The sequence below is a fragment of the Balaenoptera physalus genome, assembly GCF_965194825.1.
Source record: "Balaenoptera physalus genome assembly, chromosome: 17".
NCBI classification, from domain to species: Eukaryota; Metazoa; Chordata; class Mammalia; order Artiodactyla; family Balaenopteridae; genus Balaenoptera; species Balaenoptera physalus.
This window is the reverse complement of record NC_138895.1, coordinates 3,381,008-3,401,404: the sequence shown is the minus strand read 5'-3', so window position 1 is coordinate 3,401,404 and position 20,397 is coordinate 3,381,008. Positions and strand designations below refer to the sequence as shown.

General features: G+C 42.1%; 1 protein-coding gene and 1 long non-coding RNA gene across 2 annotated transcripts in view; both read left to right on the top strand.

Moving 5' to 3' along the window:
* OPRK1 (opioid receptor kappa 1) overlaps positions 1-18,753 on the top strand; it is a 35,771-nt gene extending 17,018 nt beyond the window's left edge. Inside the window, exon 4 of the mRNA XM_082433097.1 lies at positions 3,653-18,753. Within this exon, the coding sequence (XP_082289223.1) occupies positions 3,653-4,185 (533 nt within the window). The 3' untranslated portion in view covers positions 4,186-18,753. The remainder of the gene's footprint in view (positions 1-3,652) is intronic.
* LOC309646605 overlaps positions 1-20,397 on the top strand; it is a 181,117-nt gene that overhangs the window by 91,428 nt on the left and 69,292 nt on the right. The window lies entirely within an intron of this gene.

Below are 20,397 nucleotides of genomic sequence, written 5' to 3'. Positions count from 1 at the left end.
GGTCGCAGTGAAAAGGCAGGTGCTAAAATCATAGCTTATCCTGCATAGTACACATTTTTAAATCAAACATAATCTTTTTCCTCTTAAACTACAAAATGAGTTTACAGCATAAGCACTGCAAGTGTTAAGCTATAATACTTGGTACATTTTAAGAAAAGCCAAACTTTACCAGAGAAGCACTTTCAAATATGATTAATTACACACAGGATTTTGTTTCTTCATACACACAACACATGAAATAAAATTGCAGGAAACTCTTCTGAGCCCTAGGGGTTGGTGCGTAATAACTTAGGTTCAAGAGGAGATGCCGCGTATGTACTGTGAGGGTGAGAACAATGGGCTAAATAACAAAAGAAGATGGATGATTTTTTCCCAGGGCAAACAAAGAATTGATTTTTACAGTTATACTTGTGAACAGTTATGTTATACTTGTTGACGTAACCACTACTCCTGTAATCATTGTCAGAAAATGACATTCTAGAAGAAATGGATTTCAGTTAGGTTTTTGAAAGGAAATGAAGATAGATGTGGGTTTTCCAGGAAGAAGCTGCTGTAGACGGACGAGTGCAGATGCAATGGAAGAAAAGAGCCCCCAGTGTCAGCAGAAGATTAGTGTGTGTGGCAAAACTAATAGAGGAAGAAATGAGAGAAGAGTAGTCTTGTAGGAGGGCTCCATCCTTTCCGTGTGTCTTTTATTTTGTGGAGCATGCTTTGTTTATGTGATGAAAGATTGTCTCCAGACCGGCTAGCGTGCTCAATTTGGAGCGTGCATCACACTGCATGTCAAGACCCCTGGGTGACCAAGAAGAGAAATTTAGGTGATGTCCGCACACTGTATCAGAGCTGATTGGCATTGGCATTTTTTTTTTTTTTTTGGCTGCGTTGGGTCTTCATTGCTGCATGCAGGCTTTCTCTAGTTGCAGCGAGTAGGGGCTACTCTTCGTTGCAGTGCGTGGGCTTCTCATCTCAGTGGCTTCTCTTGTTGTGGAGCACGGGCTCTAGGCGCACTGGCTCAGTAGTTGTGGCTCGCGGGCTCAGCAGTTGTGGCACACGGGCTTAGTTGCTCTGCGGCATGTGGGATCTTCCCAGACCAGGGCTCGAACCCGTGTCCCCTGCACTGGCAGGTGAATTCTTAACCACTGCGCCACCAGGGAAGCCCCTGTTCTGCTGCTCTCGAGTGAAATGTTTTGTGTATATCTGTTGAGTTCATTTTATTTTTAATGTTTTCAAGTCTGCCATTTCTTTACTGATTTTCTATGTGGATAATCTACCCGTTGTTGAAAGTGGGATATTGTAGTCCCCTACTATTATTATATTGCCGTCTATGCCTCCCTTCAGTTCTGTTTATATATACTTTATATATTTAGGTGCTCCAATGTTGGGTGCATATATATTTACAATTGTTTATCATCTTGATGAATTGACCCTTTTATCATATAAAATCGCCTCTTGTGACAGCTTTTAACTCAAAATCTGTTTTGTCTTATGTAAGTATAGCTAGCTACTCCTGCTCTCTTTTGGTTTCCATTTTCACTGAATATCTTTTTCTGTCCCTTCACTTTCAGCCTATATATGTCTTTAAAGATAAAGATGCACTCTTTTTCCTGAAGTCAAACATTTAATAAAAATGGGTGCTTGGACTTGAATTTCCTTGGTGGTTGCCTCAGTACTCTCCTTTCCCCTTGTAGGTATAAGTTCAGCTTCATGGACATTCCCGAGGATATTTACAACTCTATCACTGGATGTTTTCCAAAGTCTTGTAAAAGTCTTGTAGTTGATTATTTCACCCATTCATTTAATGTTTTTTGAGCTCCTACTACATGCAAGAGGAAGTTGATCCTCAGAGTTAAAAGATGTCTCCAAATTATAAACATCAGCCCTTACGTTGCCTTGCTTATCTTAACAGGTTACTCTTCCATAATAACTACTGTACTGAGTCCATATTTTCAAGGGTTTCCTTGTGGTATTAATTTGTTTATTTAGCAAATTATTCTCCTCAAACACCATATATTCCTGCCTCCCTATGTGGCAGGGACTGAATATTATTCAAGGTGGATTGAGTACCTACCCTAAGGTAGTTTACATTCTGGATGGAGAGAAAAACGTTAGGAAAGGCAACACATTATTACAGAAGAGCTTCTGTCTGGTTTCTGTCTAGTGGTCTTATTTCCATAAACACTAAAGCAAAAAATAAGAGAGATGCTTGTTTGTTTCTTGGAATCTTCCTAGTAATGGTACTTTGGACAATGGCTTTTTTAGGGAATCAGAAATTACAAGTTATTCTGGGAGCTTTCATTTACTATTGAAAGGTTTGATATGGTATTTAGTTGATAGGAAATGACTCTAAGATAGTCATCTCTATTAATTGGCCAAAATGATTATACTCTTTGTGTTTTAAATTATGTCTAATCGAAATTCTAAGATTTTGTTTTACTAAGGGATATATGATTAAGGGCACATGAAGATGTTTTAGAAAACACTACTAATAGAGCCGTTTCACTATTTGAAAAATATTCTTATACTGTTTTTGAAGCGGATTTTCCAGTGTCAGAAGAAAATATTTTCATTCTAAAAATTATAACTTAGTATTGTTCATGATTCCTTTACCTGTAAAGAAGAATCAGGACAAAGAGAGTTTAGCCTGCTCTGTGCTCAGTGGCTGATGCTTGGGGAAAAGGGAGCCTGGGAGTGGTGAGCGGGTCCCCAGTGGAAGTTCTGTATTATAAAATGTTCTCATCCTGGGTCTCTGCTCTTTCTAATATTATGGTCACTCCAAAGAGAATACTGTCCAGCAAAGAGAAGCAGAGCAAATAAAGCCATTTTCTAAGTAATCCTATAAACATAGTCGTTTTACCTGTTACATAGTCAATGTTGGCAAAAGTAAAAAAACGTGTCTGATTTATGAATTTCCTTGATGATGACGATGACGGTGATTCTCTTCCTCCTTTCCCTCCCCCCCTCTTCTATTTTCTTCTCCTCCTTTTCGTCCTCCTCCTCCTCTTTCTTCTTCAAAAGTTTACTCATGTTTCAACAATGCTCTCAGTCACAATGACCACCATCGGTTCCATTAAATCACAACAGCTGGGTCATATTTAGACAAATTTTGTTTAAATTTTTATCGACCCACATAGTGATTTCTTGTAAACCACTTAATGTTTTTTGGACAAGTTGGCTTTTGTTCAATTGAATGGGTAGATTTGAAACATTGAATATTTATTACAAATAGATACTAGCTTTTATTGTCAGAGCCTTTGATCTGGGAGAATTGTTAATGTATGGAAATGCAAATAAGTACTCATGCTATAAATGAACAGTTAGCTCTTCTGAAAGTCATCCGTGTCAAAATCATCTGCGTCAAACCATTCCACAACGAGATAATGCGTATCGCTGGCTAATCGTATTTATTCTGTAGCATTGTGTTTGTTAGCAGTGAATGGTGACCCTCTGGCTTATTTGTTCTATGTGCAAAGATAGCATGGTTGATATGCATGGCATTCATTCCTAACTGGTGATCTGCTTCAGGTAACAGCGTCTCACCATAATTGGACCTTTGCAACCGAAGGCATTAAAACTCACATATTTAAAACCCTTGGCAGCCACGGCGCTAACGATCGTTGTTGCTTTTGTGGTTTTGCTTTGTCACCTCCTCCAGACATGGATGTCGTCGAGTGCTTCTTGCAGTTCCCGGACGACGACTACTCCTGGTGGGACCTCTTCATGAAGATCTGTGTCTTCGTCTTTGCCTTTGTGATCCCCGTCCTCATCATCATCGTCTGCTACACCCTCATGATCCTGCGCTTAAAAAGCGTCCGGCTCCTTTCCGGCTCCCGAGAGAAAGACCGCAACCTCCGTCGCATCACCAGGCTTGTCCTGGTGGTGGTGGCGGTCTTCGTCATCTGCTGGACCCCCATCCACATTTTCATCCTTGTGGAGGCTCTGGGGAGCAGCTCCTACAGCACGGCGGCGCTCTCCAGCTATTACTTCTGTATCGCCTTAGGCTACACCAACAGCAGCCTGAACCCCATTCTCTATGCCTTTCTCGATGAAAACTTCAAGCGCTGTTTCAGGGACTTCTGCTTTCCAATTAAGATGAGGATGGAGCGCCAGAACACTGACAGAGTCAGAAATACCGTTCAGGATGCCGCTCACCTGAGGGATGCTGATGGGGTAAATAAACCAGTATGACTAGTCGTGGAGATGTCTTCCCGTAGTTCTCCAGGTAGAGAGGAGTTCAACGATCTAGGTTTAACTCAGATTTCTACTGCAGTCTGAGATGGAAGGGTAGCAGTTTTAACAAACTTTCAGAAATCTCATGGTCCGAGGTGGTGAGATGCAGGCTGCATTAGCGACCCAGGTCAGTGGAGACATCAAGGCTGTGGGGACAGAGCGCAGGAGGTCTGAGCGAGCAGGTGCAGCCCCTGTCCAGGGAGGGGAAGCGAGGCTGACTCCCAGTTCCTTTGAGGGACAAAGAAACGAGCCTTTTCCTTCTGGTTGCCTAGATTTAGTTCAGGACCCATCTGCTGTGACCTTCCTATGCAACGTGGTGTCAAAAGTTCTGTTTAGGAAAAAAGAAAAGAAAAATAAAGTGGTTTCAGAGCTTGGCGGGCATCCAATCCAGACACAACACTGACTGCAGCAACCTCATTAAGAAGGAAAACCGTGTCCAGGGCCCGTGCCCAGCTCGCTTAACGCCGTGTGGACACATATCTCCTGTGGCTGCGTGGTGAGGAGTTCGGCTTAAGACACCCACACCCGGGGTGCCTGCTGTTCACGTGTAGTAGAAAATTGTCCTGATGTTTACAAAGTCATTTAAACCTGCAAAAGGTGGTTGTCGTCTAACCTCTTGAAAACTATGGTTTGTTTGTTTGTAGCATGCTATTCAGATAAATAACCTCATGATAAAGCATGTCCTGATGTCAAGAGACACAAAGTGGTTTAAATACCACCAACTATACATATAGTTTCATCTGTAAATAATAGTGTACGTACAAATAAGGAATGGGCTTGCCTCCCCGCCAAGTGGTTTCCCGAGGGCACGCTGATGAGATCCCAAGTTGTTCAGGGTTGATGCCGAGATATTTTGCTGCTGCAGAAGCTTCTGTCTGGGAATCAGTCACGGCGCCATGACTCCCTGAGCGCCCGTTAGCCCTGTAATGGGTGTTCTGAGCCCAGAACTCATGTGTTAATGAATCAGGAAATATTTAACTCGCTCCCAGGTTGTAGCCTTGGCAGAATCTAGCTTATAAGCAGCATCTCTTTATGAATATATCGCTGTTACCAGATTCTCTCTATTCATGGAAGGAGGACGTCTTGCTCATGTAAATCTTGAGGTACTATTTTGTGGCTTCCAGCGAGAAGTAAAATTGATCGTAATTGTGGGCTGAATGAGGACATCATGTCGCTCGCGGTGCTTGGGCATACCTGGCACCATGTTGCATTGCATGAGGAGCACACCTGCTGAGGATAATGCCAACGGGCAGCACATTTAGGGTAATTTTGCTAAAACTTCCAGATGACATATAAATTCCTCTTTCTTTCCCCTGAAACGTATGGTTTCAAGGTAATGGCTTTTTCTGCAATTTGCCTGGGCAGAAGAAAGGGCTAATTTAGAAATAACACCCATCTCTTCTTTAAGCCTGTATGTTATTAGGGCAGCATCCTGTGGAATTTATAGGAAAATCAAATGTATACACTATATAGCTACCGACATCACTACATCGATAAGTTCTGTTCACTGATTCTCTCTTGTGTGTGTACTCTCTCCTTTTGGAAACATACCTTGCATGGAAGAGTTTGTACGTGGTTTCAGAATTTTACTGTGATGATGTCTGTCTACTTTGCAGATTTTCATGGCACCTAGCACAGCTGAGTGAAGGCAGGGGGGCAAGGCTTTCCCTGATGAAAATGAAGTGCTCTTTTGAGCATTTCTTACATTTCATTGATTTTCTTAGGTGTCCTTGTATTCTTATAACTAAAAGTACATAGGAATGGCTTAAATACTGATGGTTAAAAATTTTGGCCATCATACGGGGGAGGTATTTAAATGGAGGGTTCCAGGAACAAACCCTGCTGATGTGGGAAATATGACAATCTCTTTAAATTCACACTCCACATGCCCTCATAGCATCTTGCCATTACTGCAGCTAAAGGTTAGCCTGAGCGTCCTGCACCTCTTCGTGTCTAAGTTTGCAGCCCCAGGAGAGAGAGAAGCAGCTCTCAGTGCCCTTGAGGCCATGGTGCTCCAAGCTTCTCCATTGTTGGAAGCACCAGAGTCCCCAAACCAGAAGAGGAGAGGATGGCTATGGCATTTTAGGGTCATTTTAGGGCAGTACTTTATAGGATGTTAAAGTGAATCATGTATGTTAGGAAAAATCTCTCTTACACAAATAAATTTCTTTGTCAAAGGTGTGTGTGAGAGTTGAGTGCATGTGTGCGTGCGCATTGTGTGTGTGTGTGTGTGTGCGTGTGTGGATACTGTGTACATGCACAGTGTGTGAGAGTGTGTGTCTGTGTCCCATCTTGTCATGTCCCTGTTCTCCAATCACGACAAGGAGTGTACTGTCCACTGTGTCTCTTTGGGACCAGAACTGCACGTATCTAACCTTGAATTCAGCTTCCTCCATGAGCCCCTTCTCCCCTCCCTGGCAAGAACTGGAAGACAGGACCTAGTGAGGGGTCAGAAAAACGCAGAGAAATAAAACTGTGCAGGAGGCGGCAATGAGGATGAAACACCGTAATTCCGACTGGAAGAAGAGTAGAACCACCGTTAGCGTCTTGTATTACCCTTATCAATCTGGATGCATCCCCTATGCAGAGTTTTAAGTCGAAACTCCAGGCTTAATACTAAAAAGGAAGCATAGTTTGGAAAGATAGTTTTGAAAAAATCAAGAAAAATTCACACAAGTCTTAAGAAAATGGTTTCATTCTATGATGCATTACTGAGAAATAAAGTTCTTAAATCTGTATAACTGTTATCAGGCAATTTATAGGTGTTTCATCTAGTACTGGGACATAAGAAGAATAACTGGAATAAAAGGAATGCATTGGCTGGCTTTAAATTAGAGCTATTTAAGGAGAAAACTGTGACAAGATTATATGTCCACTCAGTGAGATTTATTTTCTAAGCAAGAGCTGCCTGGAAGATTCAGCATAAATATGAAAATCTCTTCCCAAAAGGGCATGAACCTGCTTGCCCTAAAGCAGTTTTCTTCTCTGAAACAGAAGCATATCCATATAGTCTTTACTCTAATGTATAGTCTTTATATCTTGTACTTAAAGGTGATAATTATGCATTGTATATATGATTGTGTGCCTTGCAACAAAATAAAAACTGTACCTAAAATCACATCCGTCCATTACTGTGCTCAATCAGTCATTTATTCTTTAATGGCTTCGGTGATGCCGCACTTCGGCAAGAATGATGCTCACTGTTTCTCAAAAATCTAAACCGTTGCTTTAATTTTCCATCCACGACAATGTTGTAGATGATTAATGGAAAGGAACGGAACATGTAGGAATCTAAACCGTGTATGATTTAAATTCCCAAACCTATCAATCACTTAGGAAAATGCACTTGTTTCCAGAGTGATGCTACCAAGATCCCAGAACCAATGGTACATACTGCCTTCCCTATGAAAAGCTACTTTTTCACTATTAAAAATATGCAAAACTCAAAATCAAACTGTCCCACCAATAAAAACATGAAAAAATCAAACTCTTCTGGAAACACAAGCAGCCTTCCGCCCTGCTCCCAATAAAATATAACCACATCACTGCCATGAATTGTTTCTAAACCTCAGGGTATTTGAACACACATAGAACAATTTAAAAATCAGTATCTTGACAAAAGAAAGATTTTTTGTAAATAAAAACAAAAATTTAGGAAAGGGAAGTGAAAAGGGGAACTCCTTTTACTAATTGGGGAGAACACACTAGCAAGTCCTATTCTCATTTAAAACTGCAAATTTCTTACTACTATTTATCTTTAATTGCTAACTCAATTTTTCATTAGTGATTGGAGCTCAAGTATGTTTTAAGGTTCCATTTTTGGTGGATCCTTCCAAATTGAATTGGAAAAAGCCTAAGGAAGCAAATAGTTTTTCATTTGAAACAAGGTCCTTTCCTTGGGCTGGATGCTATATATGTGGTTGTAAAAATGTTGGAATGTGCTGAACATGATTAGAAATTTATTTTTAAAGGAAATTGCTAATATACTTGACTGGAGGGAAAACTCAATATGCAGCAAGTTGTAGGCATTATGACATCTTTTCCTCTCAGTAATTAATTTACAGCAAAACACATTTTAGCAGGCAGTCTCCACGTTTGTGGAAACTAGTGATAACAATAACAAATGAACATTATAATTATATAATTTTTTTCAATAACTGGTGCTTGAAAGGATGTTCATTCAGATTTATGCCAGGAGTCATATTAGATTCTGGATAGACAGGTAAACAAAACAGATACACTCTTGAGGCTTACAGTGTAAGAAAAACAAGCAGCTAAAGAATTAATCATGATGTATTGCACTGGAGGCACAAATTAGTGGAATGTAGCCTATTCTGAAAAGTCTATCTATCCGTCATCCTAGATGTATTTTAAAAATTGCTCTATCCATGTCTTTATGCTACACTTAAAACTATTAGAAAATTTAAAATAACAGTATTCCAATAATTGGAGATAACTAACATGGCAACTACTAAATAATATGTGACTTGAGTTTCAAATAGTCAAGGAAGCCAATATGTTGGAAATCAAATAATTTAGGAACAATATAGTCTTGGGATTATACCAGAGAATGAGACGTTGATAATTATGAGGTATGCTATAAAGATGTATATAAAACACAGACCAAACTACAGGGTCTAATGTAGTTGCTTTTACTATCTTTAGTGGAACTGGAGAGTACAGAGTTGAAATAGCTGGTCTGCAGTCAATTCACTGCCCATGTGGAGGGGGTGGGGAGAATGAAGCCAGGTGACTGCCTAATGTCCTTCTTCTCAGCGGGACCTCTGGACCTCTGCTAACTAATGATTTTTGCTCCGTGGAAGAGACCTTATCTACAGAATGCTCTTAGCAGGATGTCCCTGGCTAGAGGATTACTTGGAATAAACCTATAATCCATAGGTTTATGGTTTGTGGTGGGGTATATAATGGATATATTTCATAATTTATACACTTTCCATGCTGTTCGAGGTGATCTAAGTAATAATATTATTTAGGGGAAGAGAGTTCACGTCTGATGTAAAAAGAAGGACCAGGGAAGCACACTGAAGTCTCAGCTGTCTCTCTATCAAAGTTGTAGATTTCCTATATTCTTGAAATTACCAATAAAACTTGATATTTCTATGTCATAACGCACTTCAATCTGAAATTCATATAAAAATATGCAGTTTAAGCCTGAGATATGGGGAGTTCCCTGGCGGTCCAGTGGTCAGTGGCGCTTTCACTGCCGGGGTTTCATCCCTGGTCAGGGAGCTAAGATCCTACAAGCTTCATGTCAAAAAAAAAAAGCCTGAGAGTTACTAAAGGAAAAGATCAGTTAATTTTTGATTTAAAAAGAACAATGCTTCTATGGCAATATATAGTATTAATCATTATAAAACCCTACATTTTTTGCTATACTAAGTGCTTTACAGGTCCTGAGTTGATACTCTCAACAAGCCTATGAGTTAGTTGTGTGAAACAGAGATGTCACGAAAATTTACCAATGTCACATGTTAGTAAGTGGCAGAGGTGGGAAAAAATGTGATTATTACATGCAAAGTGATGGGCTCTTTTAGGGTCAGAGTTCACGGGAGGTTGGTAAGTTGCAACAGACGCAAGTGGGAGGATAAAAACTAGTACAGACTTGGGAACTGGATTGCCTGGCTTTAAATCCCAGCTCCAGGTGAGATTTGTGTGGTCTTGGGCAAGATATTATCTTTTCTGCACTGCAGAATCCTCTATAAGACATGGACAAAAAGAATATCTACCACCTGGAATTATTGGGCTCATACAATACTACAGTCAATACTCAGCAAGTGTTAGTTAATATAATAATTATCATTCTCCATTAGCTTCACTGCAAACACATTGTATTCCATTATTTCTATGGTTTCTTCCAATTCTAAAGTCGTACAACTCTGAGATCCCCGTGGGCTGCATCACATCACCACGTGACAAATCTGGACACGTGGTATCTAGCAGGTAGTGAGAACACGACTCACATCTACTGTCACCTCCTTCCCATCAGTCGTTGCAAAATAAAATGTGGACACAACTATGTCCTGGGAAGGGGTCTGAGTATTCCAGCATGATGAAAACAGGGCTTTGTCTTCCAGCATCACGAGAGGCCCAGTGCAAGGGCTTTGTTTCCTTCTCCAAACATAGAAGGTATTCATTCCTGAGAAACGAACTGCCTTATCCTCATTGGTTGATCCCTCCTGTAAGTGAGGGTTTGTACTGGGAACAGGAAAGGACTGACCTGGTTACTTTCTAACCTGAAGGGACCACCGCAGCTGGTGCATAAGGCACAGGGGGCTTTGTTTGCCTTGTAGCTCAGGGATGCTGAGTGTCTCAGATGATAGACATGCATGGATTCAGCACTCAAATGATGATGTCAGGGCTTTGTTTTGCTCCTCATATCTTTGTTCTTTCGTGTTGCCTTCATTTTCGGGAAATCTCTCTCTGTGGTACTGGCATCTCCAGGCTCACATGGTCCTTATCACTCATGATACCCAAGGAACAGAGGGACCCTCTCTTTTCCAGCACCCGCACATCCGAGGAAGGGATTCCAACTGCCCCATCCCTGCATCAATCACTGTTACTGGGGGATGCAGTACTCCAGCTGGCCAGACCTCATTTATGTGCCCCCCATCCAGCCCCATGTGTGTACTAGCAGGGAGGAGCTGGGGAAGGGTAGTTTGCCTTGAACCTCAGAGAGTGGATTTCCATTAGAAGGAGGAATCTATTACCAGAGACAGGAAATGGACCCTGGGAAGAGAAATACAACAGCTATCCACCAGTGTATCCATCTGGTCAAACTTTCGCCCTTTCCTCAAGGGCTCTACAGGAAGAAAGGGGAAGAAACTGGCGGGAAGAGAAAAATGGAGACAGCAGCTTTGAAAGGAATGTACCTGTAAAAGGTATCTGCAGGTGGGGAGCAGCAGTATAGTACAGGGGTATAGTATATACCACAGGATCCAGGGACATGGCACTCTGACAAACTACCTCACTTCTCTCCTTCTGTTCTGGGAACTGGGCTCCGGATTTATGGTTAACCAAGAAGAAAACCCACACTAAAAATATTTATATTCCTGAGTGTTAATAGCAATTAGTATTCAAGTTTACAAATTTTGGATTAATAAAATAGAATAGGGTATTCTTAAAATTAGTAAGTAAAATTTAGCACATAAGCCACAGAACAATTAATACTTTTGAAGAGTTCTAACACTGACATTATTTTATAAATATACAAAGTGACATTTGTTAGGAAAAAAATTAATATTTTCAGATGTTGGAATAACACTAAAAATGGCACTGCTAATACAGAACATGGTGTACAGTTGCTTATCACTGCCGACTAAATTAATGCTTTCTTGCACCTGCCATACCTTCCGTGTCTTACAACTTTTTATATCTTCCATAAAGATGACACTTTGTCATATGGTGGCTATTTATACTTACGTTTATCCTGCAATTATCAGGTCTAAATGAGACATCATTTCAAGGAGGATGGAGCCAGGCATTACATTGCCATGGAGAAGAGATTATGATACAGGGACAGTGGGGGTAAAATTCATAAAATGATGTGTTTTCCATCAGTATCCAGAGAAGAGGGCTCTGCCATTCTTCCTGTAACTGCACACAAAACTGTGACACATGCCAGCTGGAGCATGTTTCCATTTGACTGAAAATTAAGAGTATTTGTATTCTGAGATAATTTGATGAATAATGCACCAATAAATACTGAATTGATTTTTTTTTAGTGCTGACTTCTTTTTTTGTAAACTAAAATATTTTTTTTCCGTAGCCTGTTTTCATTTTTGAGTTCTGCTTACATGAACAAACTGTGATAAGATGACCCTCTCAAGGTCATTTGTTTTTCTCTTTCTGACTTACTTCACTCTGTATGACAGACTCTAGGTCCATCCCCCTCACTACAAATAACTCAATTTCATTTCTTTTTATGGGTGAGTAATATTCCATTGTATACATGTGCCACGTCTGCTTTATCCATTCATATGATGCTGATCTTAAACTGTCCTCTTTTAGAAACATTTGGGAACATGTCCCAATCCCCTTCCCATCAGCCACCTCCAAACAGCTACAAGCTCTCTGAATCCAGCTGCAGAATCTTACAGGTAATTTGTATTTCCTCAGAGGCTAGCACAGTGCTTTGTATATGGTAAGATCAACTAAGTATCTGGAACAGATGTGTAAATGTTTCCATTTTCTACATATAAGCTACAGAATCCTGAACAGTATGCAGTGATCTTAAATTAGGAACTTGGAACCCTGGCTCTGATGTTAACTAGCTGTGTATCCTTGTCTTACCTTCCAAAGCTCTTAATTTCCACTGTAAACAAGAAGGTGTGCACAAAAGTCACAAATATTTTATTCTTCGAGTAAGCCTAATCCTTGCCTCTAACTTCATTCCTGTCGGATTTACTGTGACCAAGTTGGTTGGGGGTAGGGGGGTGTTGAAGGGCAGCGGGGAGAAAGAAGGGTCGTCATTGAAAGGGTTTCTCCTTGAGGCATTAGTCCTCATGATAACAGGTATGTTTGTCACTCCAGAGCTTAGCTGAAAATGGTGCAGCAGGAAATGGTGTTATGGCCTTGATTGGGAGAAATGGTGGTTGTCCTGCTGGGCCCTTCTGAGTGCTTTCTTAAAAAGAAAAATCATCTCCTGAGAGTTACTTTTTTTTTATAAAGCTTTTCTCCTTCATTCCTGTGTATGGCCTATACTGAATTCGTGATAAATGTTTTTTTTTTTTTTTAAGAAACTATAGATGAGTGATTCTTTTTTTTTTTAATAAGCAGATAGTCATTTTTAAATTTATTTATTTATTTATTTATTTATTTTTGGCTGTGTTGGGTCTTCGTTTCTGTGCGAGGGCTTTCTCTAGTTGTGGCAAGCGGGGGCCACTCTTCATCACGGTGCGCGGGCCTCTCACTATCGCGGCCTCTCTTATTGCGGAGCACAGGTTCCAGATGCGCAGGCTCAGTAATTGTGGCTCACGGGCCTAGTTGCTCCGCGGCATGTGGGATCTTCCCAGACCAGGGCTCGAACCCGTGTCCCCTGCATTGGCAGGCAGATTCTCAACCACTGCGCCACCAGGGAAGCCCCGTGATAAATGTTAATTTGAAAATTGAGAGTAAAATATTAACGCACATATTATGAGCTAAACTGTGTCCCCCCCAAAAGTTCATATGGTGAAGTCCTAGCCCCCAGAACTTCAGGATATGACTGTATTTGGAGATAAGGCCTTTAAAGAGGTACTCGAGTTAGAATGAAGTCATTAGGGTGGGTCTTAATCCAATGGAACTGGTATCCTTATAAAAAGAGATTAGGACACAGACACACACAGAGGAAAGACCAAGTGAGGACACAGGGAGAAGGTGGCGATCTGCAAGCCAAGGAGACAGCCAACTCTGGTGACACCTGATCTCGGACTTCTAGCCTGCAAAATTGTGAGAAAATAAATTTCTGTTGTTTAAGCCACTCAATCCGTGGTACTTTGTTATGGCTGCCCTAGCAAACTAATTCTACATAATAGATCTCAAAACATTTAACTTGTAGACAGCACCCTTTAATTAGAATTTAATTAGGAACAAGACTAGACAATCAAACTGAGGGACTTCTGGAAAATTCCAAATTTCATTAGGTTTCTTTTCAACATAGGGTCTTCATTTTTTTGCAATTTTATTGAGATGTAATGACATATAACAATGTATAACTTTAAGGTGTGCAGGTGTTGACTTGATACACATATATTGCGATATTATTGCCACTGTGGTGTTAGCTAACACCTCCATCATATTACATAATTATCACTTTTTTTTGTGGTGAGAACAATTAAGATCTACTACTCTCTATATAATGAGGTATCTTTAAACTGTTGCCTATTAAGAATGAGACATCCAGGTGGCCTCTGTCCAGAAGTGACTTCTTTCTCTCAATAACATTGTGCACACATACCCTTCTGGTAGTTACCAAAAACTTTCATATATACACAATGTATATGTGTGATCTTTTTAGTGCTAGATTGCAAACTTGATGACAGGAGGTATGGTGTGTACTATCTTCTCAATTTTACTGTAAATCTAAATGTGTCCTAAAACATAAAGTCTATTTAAAAAAATAAGAATCCTTCCACTGTTCTTGCATATTCAGTTATGGTTTTTCCCCCATTGTTTTTTCTCTTTTCTTCGTGGTTTGGGAAGTGTCTTTTGGTATGCCTTAAAGTTCACTGATTTTTTTCCCCTTCGCTGTGTCCACCCACTAAGGACATTCTTCATTTCCATTACAGTGCTTCTGTTTCTAGCATTTCCTTTTGATTTTTTTCTTAGAGTTTCCATCTCTCTGCTTACACTACCCATCTATTCTTGCTCTTTGTCCACTCTTCTGTTTTTCTGTCCACTTAGCATATTATTCATAGTTATTTTAAATTCCTGGTCGGACAATTCCAAAACCTCTGGCCTATCTGAGTCTGGTCGGGTACTTGGTTTCCTATCTGGTCTGTGTTTTTTGCTTTTTAGCCTTGGGTTTTGCTGTTGTCGTTGAAAGCCACACATGATGTCCTGGGTGAGAAGAGCTAAGGTGAATGTGCTTTCAGGGTGAGACTTGATGTTGATCTGGCTGGGAGTTAGGCTGTGTTTACTACCTGCTCAGCTGTAGGCATCAGAGACCAACATTTCCTCCTGTGACCTATCCTAGTTTTGTCTCCCCTGCTGTCTTCAGGGTTTTCTTGGAGAGCCTAAAATAGAGTCTGAGCCGTGCAGTTCTTTTCAGCTGTAATCCTCTGTTATCACAAAGGAGTCTTTGCTAGAGTGGTAAACTGGGGGAGGGAGAGCCATTCCATATTCCTACATGAAGTATCAGCCCATGTCCTTGGGCTCTGACCTTCACAGGTGCCTCTCAGCTGTTTTTCACCCTCTTTGGTGGGATAAGAAGACTAGGGGCGCTGAAGTTGGGTGTTTCCTTTCCCTCTTGTTGACTAGACTCTGGTAAAACCCAAGCTGGTTAGGCTCTGGTGAAATAGTTTCCTCTGATGGCAGGCCTCTGTTAATGAGAGCAGATGTTCTGGGTACATTTCAGAATGGTTACTTTCCCCTCCTCCGGCTTGAAGCAAGCATGGATTATTCCCTGATCTTCATCTTGAGAGCCTGGTGGGGTTCCTGGGGGAAAAAACTCACACAAATGTGCCCCCGCCCCCGCCAAGACTGGGCCCACAGGGGTGTTGGTTTTCTCTCGAGCTGGTCCACACTCAGCTCACAGGAATTAGTCACTTCTCCTTCCATTGTTCCCGCCAGCTGCAGCTTCGGCTCCAGCAAGCTCTGGTTCCCTGTTCCCCCCTCTTCAGCTTTCAGGCTGGTAGTCTGCCCTGTGACCTCAGTTCTCTGATGGATCCCAAAAAGCCATTGGTTCTCAGTTTTCCTCCGTCTTTTTCTTGTTGTGAGGCGGGGAGTGATCACTTCTGAGCTCGTCACATGTCAGACCAGAAACCGGAAGTCTCTGGAAATAAAGCAGAGTCACGCTACGTTGCTCATTTGTGCCCTGAATGCAGGGACCTGCAAGGACTTGGAATAGAGAATGGCTCTTCACAAACTTTGAAGTTTGGCCACAAAAAATATTGGCTACCAAGCCCTGTCCAGAATCAGCACTGAGGGAGGGGCACAGTGGAAGGTCCTTGCATTTCTAAAGGACCACAGGAAAGTCTGGAATTTGGTTGGTGTTAACAGCCACGGATCTGGGTCTCAATGAGCTTAATGACAAAGGGAGGATTTACTTACCTGCTCTCCTCAAGGACTAGCATAGTGTGGAAACCATCGAATTCGGGCCACAACTGTTTGTAGAACTGAGATGTTAAACACTGTGGCTTGAGTATTAAATGTCCTTACTTTGCCCTAAGGAATACATCAAATATCATGTACAGAAATCTAAATGCTCAAGTAATTTCAATTAAAAGTCCTGTGTTACACAAGTACATCACATTTATATTTTCAGGGTTCACAAACCACAGTTGAGGTCATTTTCATCTTTATTTTCTCCATAAAACCTGGCAAAGCGTCTTACACTTAGCAGGTGCTTAAAAAAGACTTGTCTAATAATTAAACGAACAGAATAAAATGGAGTGGTTCTTATTACAATCATTGTAGTATGGAGAATGCACACGAAAATTTTGAGAACCCACAGTTCTTGTAGACCATTAGCATGGTTTTAATTCTAAACATATTAAAATCACAGGCTTCATTATATTAATTCCCATGAGTCTAAAGACCGTGGAGAACTTCTAAAGGTCTGTCCAAAAAGAAGTCCACGGGTTCAATGTTTAATTCAGCTCTGGAGAGTCGACCACAAGTCTATGTCAACCACGTGTCCTGAATATTTCCGTGATGGTCTCCGTTTTAAACTTCAGATTAGTTATCAATTTTATAGATTCAGAGAAGGTGCTCACTCTTTTCCTGACCAGACATAGATCCAGGCAGAAAAGAAATCACAGTGAAACCGCAGAGCTTTAGATTCTCTCTGCCAGCCCGTCTCCTGCTTTTCCCTTCGTGCTCTCTTCCCTACAAATTTCTCAGTCCCTGCGACTTTTTGATTCCATCATCTACCCTAAATCACCTTAGAAACCCAGAAAATATTACATAGCATAGACTGTATTTATTTCCATTCTGTTTCTTAGTAAACCAGCCCTGGAATTATCCTGCCACTGTTAACAGGCTATCATTTATTTTGCTGGAGATGGGAGGGGTCACTTTTGGAGGGCTATGACCAAGAAAATTCAAACTCCTTATATGGAAGGAGCTCATATAGTTGTGGTCAAGACATGCCTTTTAGCATTCCCCTTTTTCGCACTCCACAAACGTCTGTGGAATAAATGAATGGACAAGTGAACGAATTATGAGGCGTGGAAAACGCATGGCGCCGTGGCAGCAGTACACTTGTATTCTGAATCACTCGCTAATTGAACAACCTTATGTTAGCCATGTTTTTCTCACCTAGAAAATGAGGGTAATAACTCCCTCTCTGGATGATTCGAAAGGGGTAAAGACATGACTTCTGTTGAAATGATTTGTAAGTGATCAGAGCTCTGTACAAAAATGGTTATCATACGAAATAATGATCTTGGTTCGCAACCAAGAAACTTTCCTGGGTTCCAAAATTCAGACTTCCTATTGTCTTTGTTTTATAGTGAAAGAAGGAGTCTGCCTAGGGCCAGCTATTGCCTTTTGGATGGAAACTAAGCTTAAACTGAAGTCTGTGTGACCTAAGGGAAGAAGCAAATTCAGAAACTCTATGATATTGAGCTACGTCTGGCCAGCTCTGTGGGTCAGATATGCTCAGTAAATGTTCCATCAAAATGCAGTCAGACTTTCTGGGCTAGAATCCAAAGGGTTTTTGTTAAGTCCAAGGTTTTCATTCTTGAACACAAAACATTTTGTTAATACCACCATCATCCATGAAAAAGCAATTATCTTTTCCTGAGAAAGCTTTCTTTGGAGAAATTTTCTGTTCGTTGTGAAAGGCCCAAGCCCACTAAATGATCTGAATGATTATCTGAGAAGAGATTTTTCTAAACCGTTGTCCTTTAAATGTGCTTCCATAAATTGCCGGGCCCTTAGGCGAAGCTCAGTTTTGCCTGGAGCAATTTTTCAGTGAAGTAGATCCTGAAAATAAAGAAACGGTGAATTTTGATCACTGCCAGCACACCACAACCGTTCCAGGCTTTTTTTTTTTTTTTTGGCTCAGTTAAACTTCATTTTTCCTAAGCTCCCTGAATATGGAGCCTCAAGTGCACTTCGCATATGGGAACAGTTGCACACCAGGCCCCTCGGAGTGAGGAGCAAACCGAACGAGTAAAGTGCAAGGTTAATACATGGACGTGAGAATGTAATTTTGTGACCAGACCATGGGAAGTCACAAGCAGTTAACCAAAATCCCCAAGATATTTAAATGTATATTTATACTCTCCAAAAAGGACTTGCTTGGTTTCCATGGCACCCAGGGTCCTGGCTCTCTGACCTCTCTGGCTTTGGTGGATTCAGCTCCGTTTCTAAGAAGCAGAACGTTTCCCGCAGAGACACCTGAGGGAAAGGACCCCTCGTCCATCCATCGTCCATCCATCGTCTTCCTCTGCTAATTCTGCTCTCTCATGCCCGTTGCCTTAGGCTGCTCTGTTTTTCCACTACCTGTGGTTAGGGATCACCTTTCTGTGATTTTGCTAGTCCTTGACACTGTTACACAAATTCCTTTCCCCTTAAATATTCTGAAAAACACCGTGTTCTTCGCTCACTGTCTCCTTTTAAAATTGTCTGCAATTCCCCAGCCTGGTTTCCACCCTACCTCTCTGATTCTGCACGGCTTTTCACAGGAGCAGAGGGCCTGAGAAATCCATCACCTGTCAACCCTCTGTTCACCAAGGAGGAGAGTTCAGACCTCAGGGGCTCTTGCCTTCGCAGACGCCGCGCGCGGGGCGCGATCAGCTCCTGGGCGCCCGCCTACCGCCTGGGAACCCTTCCAGCCGCCTTCTTAGCCTCTGGATAGCGCTGCCCTTTGTCCCTTCCCTGGACCCCCAGCCCTCTGGGCGCCCCCCGCTTGCTGTCTCTCCCCTCCCCTCCCCACCCGGCCCTTCCCCTCGCTGCTCCCTCATGACCCCATCCTCTCTCTCACTCTTCTTGTTTGATCCCAAAGCTCCACCTGGGCGACTGACCCCGTCTCTCATTTTAGCTCCAAATCCCAGCATCTCTGACTCCTCTTCTCCGCCCCCCCTCTCCTCCCCCTTGTGTCCTTGTTTCCACAGCTGTCCCGGTCAGGAGGCCTTGGTCCCTCTGGGCAGCTTCCACAGCCCGTCCCCAGCACCCACTTGCCTGTGCTCTGCTGTGTGACCTGCGGTCCTCTCTCCCTTCTTCCCTGCAGTTCCAGGTCTCGTTTCCTGTCTCACCTTGCATCTCTCCTGCCCCCCTCCCTTAAAAATAATTCTCCATCCTCGGCCAGGCTAGTCTTCATCTCCAGCTCAGGGTAACAACAACAAAGTTAGTCCTTCGGAGCCTCTTCTAAGCCCTCTGAGCACTTCTTCATTATAGGTACACACACCTTACCTGTGAGCCCTAAAAAAGCCCTATGAGGTAGACACTATCATTTTTTAAAAATTCTTTTCCATCATAGTTTATTACGAGTTATTGAGTATAGTTCTCTGTGCTATACAGTAGGACCTTGTTGATTATCTATTTCATATATGGTAGTGTGTATCTGTTAATTCCAAACTCCTAATTCATCCCTCCCCCCCCTTTCCCCTTTGGTGACCATAAGTTTGTTTTCTATGTCTGTGAGTCCGTTTCTTTTTCATAAATAAGTTCATTTGTATCGTATTTTAGATTCCACATGTAAGTGATATCATATGATATTTGTCTTTTTCTGTCTGACTTACTTTGCTTAGTATGATAATCTCTAGGTCCATCCATGTTGCTGCAGATGGCATTATTTCATTCTTTTTATGGCTGAGTAATATTCCATTGTATATATGGACCACATCTTCTTTATCCATTCATCTGTCGATGGACATGTAGGTTGCTTCCATGTCTTGGCTATTGCAAATAGTGCTGCTATGGCGATGCTATTATTTTGATTCCCATCAGGATAGGTCACCCAAGAGTGGCCTGGGGCCTGGGGTCCTGTGTGGACCCCTGGCTGTGCTACTAGACCTCGGCTTCCCTCCACCTCACTGCCCTTCCCTTCCGAGGAGGCCCTGAGCCCACGTAGGCGCAAAAAACTGTGAGAGCCGCTGAGTTCTGGACCCCGCCCTCTCGACCGGGACCTGTTGGCTGGCCTGATTGTCACTTGCATATCTTCTCCTCCCGCCGACACACACCTCAGAACTGCCCTGCACTGCCCAGCTGCCGCAGTACCTGCGTGCTGCCTGCTCTCACACCTGGTAGACGCGTGGACCACACCTGGATGCAGCGTTTGGCCTATTGTAACTTGCTTGTAGGGTGACTCTCCGAAGTCCCTTAAACCCTCTGGCTCCAATTCTGATATGACCCTGACCAGTAGTTAAACCAGTCTATTATGACGTTATCTTCTTCTCTAGTCTTATCCTAATTAAAATCCACACTGTCTAGCCTGGCTTCCTGAGCAGGCCACGTCTGGTCCAGCCCCGGGACTGCTTTTGTCTCTCCTCTCCTTTCTGTTTT